Here is a 10,516-nt window from a genome sequence, read left to right as displayed (position 1 = left end):
AGAGTGCAGGAAATCTCAGTAAGTTTGTAATCTTTAGCAGAATTAATGTGGAAATAAGTCACTGACCTTGATAGGACATACTGTACTTCTAAATTATTATGCTTTGGGCTGGGTAGTGTAGAAATAACTGGTGGAATAAAGAATCTGAACTGCCAGTGTAGACAAGGGGGCATAATATTTGAAAGAAATATAATTAAAGGGGGCATGTTTAAGCTTTAGAGCATCACAGTACAGAAAATGCATCGTCAACAGAGTATCTTTATGTATAACCAGCTGCATTAGTTCAGCTTTGAATTTCTTTGGAAATTAAATTGTTTAACAGATCCAAATTTTAAATATTCACTCAGAAATAGCTTTCTCACTTTACAGGACTTCTGGTGGGGGATTGGCATCTTGAGATGTATCTCCATGATCTACATGGTAGACCAGGCAGCATAGACTTTTTGGGGGGCTCAGGCAGGTCTTCCTAGAGCCCAGAAGTGTTCTCCAGATTAAGGAGAACCCCAGGAATCACCACATCTGTTCTCCAGATGGCTGAACGCAGCTAGAACACCACAAAACAGCCTTTCATGATCGACTGGTAAGCTAGCAGCTGGGAGGTGGGGTCGCCATTTTTCCTAAGCCATGCTGAAGCCTCAAACGGGCTCAAAATCTGCCCACCCCATCTCTAAAACACCTTTTTTTTTCTTTTTAATTATTATTAAGGAGAGACTCTTTGCAACAAAGAAATGCAGAACCTCCTGGTGGTTTTCATTACTTTTGGAAGTTATTAATTTGTTAATTTGGCTTTTTTAAAATATATATACAATATATATATATACAGTGTGTGTGTGTGTGTGTGTGTGTGTGTGTGTATGTATGTATGTATATATATATATATATTTCCTCTCTGTTTTTTCTTTTTAAATCATACTGTTGGATTTATAGACTTTTGCCTGTTTACTGTTATTTCTTTTAAGTTTAAAGGCTTACAAAAGAATTACCCACTTTGTTGAATTTGCGGAGCTGAGCTTTAATCAATCTGCTTTCATTCCTGTGAGACTGGCTTTATTTACTTTCCCTTTTGCACCTCCACTTTCATGTCTGATTAACACTTTCTCTCTGAAAGACAGCCTTTTGTCTAATATTCTGAGGCACTAGAGGGCGCCATAACGTTCTGTGATTTTAAAGATATCTTTAAGGAGCTGTACTTAAAGGTTACTCATGCTTTGGACCAACTTTTAGAAAGTTATTTTGAAAATAATGTCCCTGTTTCGAAGAAAAAAATGAGGAGTAAGTTCCCAAACCCAAAAAGCGAAGGGAAGAAGATTCACCTCTGGAATGTTAATTTTGAAGAAGGAAAAGCTTTGGGTGTAAAAGGAATGGAAATGGCTGCATTCTTGGAATATCAAGACCAAAGACAAGATTTAAGCCTCGAGGGATGGAAGGTCCCTGAAGATGAGTTGGGCTTTACACGGCAGGTTGAGCTTTGCAAGGAGAAAGCCTTGTGTGTAACGTTGGGAAATGTACATGCCTTAGTTTACTCTGAAGTGGGTTAACTGTTTAATTGCGTTTATTAGGATGGTCTTTTAAAGGTTCAGACAGATGTTTTTGCCTTTGGGACAATGAACTTACTTTTGGTAAAAGGATATTAATAAGGTTATTGTTTAAATATGTAATGGTGGAGATATAATGTTTAACTATATACATGCTTTGGTTAGGAGTAAAATTGTAATGAAGAAGGATAATATTTGATTATCTGTCTATTAAGGGGAAATTATGTTATAAAAATGCTTTTATATATATATCCATTTCAAGGGAAAATTAGTGTTTTAGAGGAAATGTTATAATGAGAATGGAAATGGTTAAGGCAATGGTCTAGAAGCCAGGAGACGGAGAGTTCTAGTCCCGCCTCAGGCCTGAAAGCCGGCTGGGTGACCTTGGGCCAGTCCCTCTCTCTCAGCCCAGCCTACCTCACAGGGTTGCTGTTGTGGGAAAAAGAGGAGGAAGAAGGAGTATTAGTTATGTTCCCCACCTTGAGTTATTTATAAAAATAAGAAAGGCGGGATAGAGAATAAATAAATTAAATAAATAAAAATTATAGAAGTAATGTCTATTTCAGTTTAAAGTAGAGTAAGAGATTCATACTGACTTATCTATGTCTTTTTTTCTACTTTCACACTTTTTAGTTCTTTTTTTTGGAGTATGCTTTGTTTCATTTCTTGTACTTTTTATGTATTTGCTGAAAAAAATTAATAAAACTTTAAAACAAACAAACCAATAAAAAAGAAATAGCTTTATCACCTTACACAGACCCTCCATGCTGCTACTTTTATTGCACCAATATATTAATCAGGATCATTGTTCCACTGTAAAGTAGAACTGTACCTGTCTATTTTTAACAAAGAATCTGATCCATGTAGATTTTAAAGCAGAATGGGCTTTATGTGTTAAAATGAGATGACATTTTACACATAATCTTTACTTAATTGTATAATTAGTCCTTACTGGAATGGAGGATATGTTCTATACCCAACAACTGTGCAAAGAGAATTGGAGGGTATCACCTAAGTTTTCTAACCACTACTAAGTGTTGAATTTATATAAGCTGGTACAGGAGAAAGAAAAGATATAAGGAGCAAAGATGTGAAAACGAGGTTTGTCAGACCAGAGAGTGTTTTTCAAGGATCTTTGTAGGTGATGAGGCAAAATTCCAGGACCAGCTGATGAAGGAAAAAAAGTCTCTCAACGACAGCAGAATTCCTGGTAGAGGTTCCTCAAGGACACAGGTGATGTGATTCAAGGCCTCACAGCAAAGTGCACATGCCCCTGCGCTTGATCTCCAAAACAGAGACCGCTACTCCCAATTTTTTATCGTCGAATGGTGGGTAGCGCACTTTGTTGATGGCCTCCAGGCCCATGCAGCGCAAAAGACAGCCGCGAAAGTGAGTAAATGTGTCGAAAGTAAACTTGCCATGGTACTTGCCAAATCCACTGAGTCCTGCAATATTAAAAAAAAAAAGTTCAGATCAAATCCTGCTGACGGTCATCTTTCATCTGACAACACAACCTGGGCAGCCCTTGTATTTATTTTTTTTCATCAGGCTGGACAATAGCTGCCCTTAAAAAGCTCTTTCCTCATAGTGCTTACTGTCAAAGGTTTTATATCCAATGGACACTGCACAACTACTCTTAAGGAAAGGACTAAAGAAGAGAATCCAGTAGAGACAAGCAAAGTGTGGTTAGATAATAATTTCCTGGCCTGCTATGTTTCTGATTGTTGAACCACCTTAAATCCCAGTAAAATGAGACTATTGCTTTTTGGGGGGGGGGGGGTTATGATATCTGAAAATTGAACAGAAATTATATCTGTGTATCTTATTGGTTTAACCTCGTTTGTAGTCAAAATGCAATAATCTTGATTTTTACACAGCTTAAGTTAAGCTGGGTTTAGAGCAGTGTGTGACCAGGCCCATTGAACCAGAGCTGTTTACCCTGTTGAATACATTTTGATCCTGTTAGCACCACTTACACAGTTAAAAACTGTGAGCCTCCCCCACTTACCCTTGTTTACCAGTGTAATGTAGACCAGGAGATTTCCTGTCCTCCCATTCATTTATACATGATCACCAAGCTTGTAGCATGGTGGGGTATTTATTATTTGATTGCCTTTGGTTTAATCTGCAAATATGCTGGAACTAGTAAAAAAAATGGACTTTTAACGTCTTTGTCTTTAGTCCCATGAAAAAAATCATCAAGAGGGAGAACTTTTCAGGTTGGAAGGGAAGGACAAGGCGGGAGGCAAGAAATGGAGACAGCATAGAAGATAAAAGGCTAATCATACCAATGCCACCAAATGGTAGGGAAATCAGTGTTGCGTGTGTCACGGTATCATTGCCGCAAAAGCCACCACTGCTAATGCTATCCAGTACATGGTTCACAACCTATAAAGAGAAAAGGAGTATTAGGAGTCCTATCCTTAATCTGTTGAAAATTGCCACAGGCACGCTCACAAAATGGCTACTATTGTAGATGGCAGGAAGGTCTGTTGGTATAAAACATGTCTCTGCACAACCTACAACCTTTACAACACAACAAGGCCAGTAATATTGCTGCTCTTACACAGTTTAGCCACCAGTTGCTCTCCTGAACAAGTGTTGGGATGTAGTCCGTGTTCAAGCTCTCATTTTTATTATTGGCTTAATTTTGCCCTCCTTGGCTACTGGACTTTCAGTGCAGATCCATGGTTGTCTTAATTTTCCCCCACACAGAGGCTCCTGCCCCCAAGGTTAAGGGGTTTAGAGTCTCACAGCTGATAGGATCCACATGTCACCTGGGAAGCAGGTGACCTCTGTCTCCACAGGTCCTCTTTTCTTCCAAGCCTGCTCTAGGAAAAAGCCTGCTCTACACGTGTGGAGGGCTCCTCGCCAGCTAATCCCAATCTGAGTGGCTCTGCCGCTGAAATAGCCCCATGTCGTCTTCTGGGAGTTGGAAGTCCGATTACGTATTTAGAAAAGTTCTAGCCACAAGAAGAGTGACCTCTCAATAATTCTATGAATCAAACTTTGAAAAAGGTTACGTGATTTCAGAGAAAAGTACCACAATGAAAGTAAGCACTTGTGCACAGTGCAGGGAGGGGGCTGCCATGAGAGTCCGACAGAGCCTTGATTTTTGGGTACCAGTGGGAATATTGATCTCCTAGAAGACCCACATTTGATCTTCTGCATGGGGGTATTCCCAGGTTCAAGCTCAGGAAAAATAAGAATAGGCTGCACAGCCACAGCATCAATGAGCAGCAAGGCACAGGACTCAGCAGCTACACAGCAGGGGCCGTCCAGGCCAATTGGAATCCAGGAGATTGCCAACCTCCAAAGGGTTCTGTGTGCCCCCAGATGTCAGCAGGGGAGCTCCTGTGATGGAAGACGAGGGAAAACACTACTATCGTACCAGAGCAGCTTAGAGCAATTGCTGCCTCCTCAGCAGTGGGCTGGCAGTGAGAGGGAGGCTCTGTTTTGAAGACATAACCTTAAAAATGGGAGTGTAATGTAGTTTTCTTTGCACTGTGGATGTGTGGATGAGCCAATTCTCTTTAACACAGGCTTATTGCTAAATAAAGAAGGATAGGACTGGGCTTTCCTTCTATCACCAAACTGTATTACCAGTGGGCAAAGAACTGCTGCCATGCCGGTTCATCACAGCTTACCACCAAGCACATTTGGAAGATAGTGCAAGCCTCCTTTCTTTTAGCCATCCTGGATAGCGTTATGGGAAATAATCCAGATTCTCCCAGATACAGTATGCTGTAGCCCAAACAATATACCTTGTCGTCACAGGAGAAGGCATAGGCAGCTAGTGGGCGTTCTCTCCAATTGATGAATTGGATGGCCTCCTCCAAATCTTTCACAGTGAAAATGGGCAGGATGGGCCCAAAAACCTCCTCTTGCATGATTGGCTCCCATTCCTTCACATCCACCATCACTGTGGGAGCTGTAATGGGCCAAAGATCACATCAGGACCAGTTCTGCTTTTATACCATAACGTTATTGTCCAATGAACCAGAGCTTAAGCTGTCCCCAGGACTACACTTCCAATATGCAAACCCAGGAAAACATCTCTGTCTTCTTGCTCTGTCTAAAACAGACTTTCCCAATCTGACACTCGCCAGATTGTTGGACTTCACCTTTCAAGATCCCTACCCTGTGCGGCCTATGAGAGTCAAAGTCCAACACATTTGGTGAGCACCAACTTGGAGGCTGATCCAAATCCCTATACCTACTGGCCATGCACTTCTAACTAAGCTTGATTGATTTATTTATTTATTATGCACATCAAGTTGTTTTTGACTCCTAGCGACCACATAGATTTTCTCCATGAGATTACTAGACAGATAGTAATCTCAAAATGTCTTTCTGTTTTACCAAAATTCCAAATTTTTCCCCATTCCCTTTCCCAGCCCCCACTTATATACTCACCAATATAACGGTCACACTCATCAGTCTCTCCACCGATGGCCACCCGGCCACATTTCAGCAAAGCTCGGACGCGCTGGAAATGCTTGTCATTGACCATGCAGCCAAAATCGGGTGACTCCTTGGGATCAGTGCCATAGAATTCGCGGATAGCGTGGCGCAGGCAAGGCATCAACCTCTCCTGTGTTTCAACTGTGCAGATCACATAATCTGGTGCAATGCATGTCTGCCCAGCATTAAAGAATTTTCCCCATACAATTCGGTTGGCTGCATTCTGGAAATCGCAGCAGTGATCCACATAACAGGGACTTTTACCCCCCAGCTCCATAGTCAATGGTGTCAGATGTTTCGCTGCAGCAATCATGATGATCTTTCCTACACGGCTACTCCCTGTGGAAATATGGCAAAATTTGGGCCATGAGAGATACACAGACACCCCCAACTCCCATCCAGCATCAGGGGCCTCAGTTCTGTGTTCAAAAACCACCTGTGTTGTTTTTTGTCTCACACTCTTCCATACAGATCAGCAAAACTCCACACAGGTTGTTTAAAAAACGTCCACTAAAGGTTAATAATAGTTGGAAAGGAAACTCTGCCTAGGCAATCTGTATGTAATTCAAAAAATATTTTCTGATTTACAAAGAATTTCGAAGTTACTTCTATTAAAAAAAATCAAAACATGACAGCCTGAGATACCCTATTTGACTAAAGGTAGATGTTCTGGGATAGGTGGAAAAACAGTGATTTACAAATATCTAACATATCGACTGCTGCAAGAATTTGAATTGCATCAACTTGAAATCTTCACAAGTACCTATCATTTCTTGGTAAAATAAATATTCAATACTACATTGTAACATTTAAAAAGAACTAATTGAAAGAAGTAACAAGGAGTCATTATTTATGTAAATTTGTAAAAGTGCAGGGATTATCTTCTAGATCAAATTACAGCTACCATAGAGGTATTTGTTTTCTGCATTGTCTTTTCTTTCCTCAGGGCTGAAAATTCCCAGTTCAAGTCTGCCTTTGATGCTTTACTTTCCAGTGCCCTGATCAGGATTGCCCTTCTCTGAACCTTTTCCAGCTTATCTGAAGTCTTGTTAAACAACAATACCCAGAACTGGACCCAATGCTCAAGGTGGCCTGACCAATGCAGAATAAAGTAGAACTATGAATCCCAGACTAAAACTGCATATACTTGTTTTGCAGCCATATTACACTGCTGACTCCTCCAATTTGCAATCAGCATTTTATCCCACAATCTTTTTTCCAAGGGCTGTTTCCAACCGGGTACATCTGATTTTTGTTTCCTAAGTAAAAAAAAACCCTCTGCATTTTTCTGTTATTTTCAGTCCATTTCCCTAACTTTTGTTTTCAGTGTCTCCTAAAGAATATGTTCCATCCAATTTCGTTTCATCAGCAGATCTGATAACTATTCCGCCTACCTCCTCATCCAAATTATTAAAATAATGTCCATTTAGATGTAGAATGTGTTAGGGACAGTCCATTGAAATCCCATGCCAAACTCTACTGCCAAACTCCTGTTAAATGTTACAGTTGTTGTTGTTATTCTCCTGAGCTCTTCTGTCAGTGAAAGGCAAAAGAAAATCGGAGGTAGAAATGAAATCCAGTGTAGGCTGAAATTAGGTAACTTTGTTGTGGGGGGGGGGGGGAGCCTGAGAGAGACACTTTTCATTGCGTCCAAAACACTGAAGTTCTGCGTCAAGCACAGACCTTTTCCTCCTTACAGTGCCACAACTCGTCTTTTCCTCCACCGGTGGGCACAAGACCTACAGTCTGGAAGGTGCTGGCGGGGGGAGTCCCCAGCACCACACGCAACCGTTTCCCCAGGCCTCACTTGCCCCTAACTCAGCTGCACTGCAGTAGACAAGGTAAAGCCACTTAACTGCGACACACAGCAAATTGCTACAACATACAACAATTTGGTCTTCTAGAAAGGCATCCTATTAGCCACAGAGATAAATTCTACTGCGGATGGGGGGAGGGGGTGTCCTAATCTATGATCTTAGGTAAATTACCTGAACCTTTCAGTTTCAACAGTTGAATATTGGCTTACCACACAGATTCTTCTGCAGATATTAATGATCAATATATTTTTTTTAAATTATTGAAAAGAATAACCTGAAAAGAATATTCAAGAAGGGAAAATCACCTGTAAAGAAGATATAATCAAACTTATTTTCCAGTAATTTTCCCGTTTCTTCAGGACCAGCTGTCACCACAGCAAAGGTTTGCTACAAAATAGAAAAGGAAGTTCACATCCAGTCAAACTGCCTGCACATCACACAGGTGGTGCTTTCTGTCTCTGAAGCCCTGCAGGAGAAAAAGCCTCTTGGGGGCAATCTGGAGCAGGGAAATGCTGCATTAAATGGAAAGGAAACTACGATTTTCCAATATGAGACGATCATTTTTGATTTAGTGAGCATATGGTAATAGGGGCCTGTGATGCTTTCTTCTGTGTAACCTTCCTTTGGGAGTGGAATTGTCCTACATTCGCAGCAGTCTCCTAGCCTCATTCTCCCTCTAAACAGATAACCGTTTGAGATTAGTTCAGATCCAGCGTTTTTCCTGAAGAGGCCCAAGGAATTGCCCATCAAAATTCCAGGAGATTAAGACAAATCACAGAGGAAAAGGCAAATCAGAAAGCCTCTGTTACATTTTGACTGTTTAACCAGGTAAACTTGCAGCCGAGGAACTCACCGAATCGAGATAACAAGGCAGTGCTTCTGCAAGGAGCCTCTCAGTGTGGCTGCTCACCTCTGAAGGTTTGAGAATCACGCAGTTCCCTAGTAGGGGGGAGAGGACACTTCAAGACGGTTGCCACAGACAAACATCCACACATGCCTGGATCGCTTGGAAGGACCCCCGGAAGACCCAGTGTCTCAGATGGATTAGGAGACAGCTGCTCACTCACCAGCTGCAATGGCCCCCACCAGGGGTATCAAAGTAAGTTGGATAGGGTAGTTAAAGGCTCCAATGATCAGCACCACCCCAAATGGATCCTTGCGAATAAAGGCACGATCCAGTTGTGTGAACTACAGAAAAACCAGAAAAATCCATGAAAGCAACTGAGTGAAGCAGAAAGGGAAATTAATAGAAAATTTTGTAGGGGTGGAAACACGTGATGAGCTACAAAGTACAAACCCATTTCACATCTGCTTTCAAATCAGTCTTTGCTCTAAGCACTTCACTTAATATTGTTTATCCTCTCTTTGCTCTTCTTTATCACTTGAAACATTAAACAAACAATAAGCAAACAATAGCAGTAGTAACTAGGGATAACTGGCAACTATGTACAGTGTTTCTCAACCATGGCAGCTTGAAGATGTGTGGACTTCAACTCCCAGTATTCCCCAACAAGCATGTGAGACAATTCACCCTTTAGATTTCATCCCTGCCCAACCTGGAACCATTCTTTTCCACTTGATCTCCTCCCACTCAGTTTCACTCCTTACTAGGTTCTTGTTCACATATTCATCCTTCATCCAGCTGCTTAAGTTGTTCAGAGCATTGGCCAGTTCATTTCTGACTAAGAGAATCTCAGTGAGCTCAGTTTCAAAGCAGGGCTGTGGAGAAGAAAGATAAAATGAGATGCACCATTGATGTCCATACTGGGTTCAGGAGGTGAACTATGCAGCAACTATGCTCTTCATTGAGCCAACCTTCTGTCTCATTCATTGCATGGTAGTGCTTTCTCAGGCAATCATCCCAAGGATTCTTGAAATGTAATATTTGGGCTTTGCACCACTAAGTGTAGTTCTCTGGATACTTAACCTGTACTCAGGCAGGAGACTCACAGACAAACTCAGCTACAAATGGAACCATATACTGTATATTCAGATGATTTGTTATGCAAAGAAATCAAAGCCTTTACAAGTTTAGATTTTTCTTCCCACCTTTCTGAGATAATGGATATGTGGCTGTACCCTTGACCATTTTAGGAGGCAGCTCAACTATGTTTATATAATGATTTTCTGTAGCCTGAGAACTGCTGCTTGTCACCTTGCTAAATTCAGCTCTTGTGGCACATCCGGAAAATATTGTTTCCTGTTCATAACTTTTTCATGGAAATTCCACGTGAAAATGGAATAGCTGCACAATGTTTCTTAACCTGCAAGCAAGCCCTTCATCTGCAAGTCCCCTCTGAGCTGCCAGATGCTCTGCCTAGGTGGCCCACTCACCTTGCATAGGTCTGCACAAAGAGCATGCTGGATATCGGCATGCCTTTCATCCAAAAAGTGGCACAGGGCCTCCAGCTGTTTTACCCGATACTCCATAGGACGTGTCTTTCCTGTCAGCCAGGTGGCACGTAAGCAATGCACTAGGCCAGCATAGGGGTTTTTACTAGGAGGAAACAAAGACTCATAGAATCAAAAGGGCTATGGAGAGTCCCACTCCTTAGGTCACGCATGTTAACCCTGACCCTGCAAGGCAGGATGCCCTGTAAGAACTGGATGGATAACTGTTTTGCCTTTCTATAGATTTCTAACCCAGTTTGGGAGTTTCTGCCATGGCTCAATACCTTTGTAGCTTCCCAACACTTCATT

The 10,516-nt window shown here is 41.5% G+C and overlaps 1 protein-coding gene across 1 annotated transcript; it reads right to left on the bottom strand.

Annotated features, from left to right (window-relative positions):
• Positions 1 to 2,299: 2,299 nt before the first annotated feature.
• Positions 2,300 to 9,580, bottom strand: LOC134487291 (aldehyde dehydrogenase family 3 member B1-like). The gene is made up of 8 exons (XM_063289008.1): positions 9,425 to 9,580; positions 8,884 to 9,004; positions 8,670 to 8,755; positions 8,122 to 8,203; positions 5,952 to 6,338; positions 5,300 to 5,466; positions 3,824 to 3,923; positions 2,300 to 2,980 (listed from the first exon to the last, which is right to left on the bottom strand). The coding sequence occupies exons 1-8, from the start codon at positions 9,452 to 9,454 to the stop codon at positions 2,787 to 2,789; spliced, it is 1,167 nt and encodes a 388-aa protein (XP_063145078.1). The 5' UTR covers positions 9,455 to 9,580; the 3' UTR covers positions 2,300 to 2,786.
• Positions 9,581 to 10,516: the final 936 nt, after the last annotated feature.

This window comes from Candoia aspera, chromosome 1 (genome assembly GCF_035149785.1).
Source record: "Candoia aspera isolate rCanAsp1 chromosome 1, rCanAsp1.hap2, whole genome shotgun sequence".
In the NCBI taxonomy this organism is placed as follows: Eukaryota; Metazoa; Chordata; class Lepidosauria; order Squamata; family Boidae; genus Candoia; species Candoia aspera.
The sequence above is the reverse complement of the archived record's forward strand: the minus strand, read 5'-3'. Positions and strand labels throughout refer to the sequence as shown.

Excerpts from the sequence above, each read along its gene's own strand:
- LOC134487291 (XM_063289008.1), bottom strand. The coding sequence starts at position 9,454 with ATGAAGGATGAATATGTGAACAAGAACCTA. Across the intron at positions 9,005-9,424 it reads AATATGTGAACAAGAACCTA|TTCACACAACTGGATCGTGC; the intron begins GTAAGGAGTGAA and ends GTTTTTCTGTAG. Across the intron at positions 3,924-5,299 it reads CCTTCTCCTGTGACGACAAG|GTTGTGAACCATGTACTGGA; the intron begins GTATATTGTTTG and ends TTCTCTTTATAG.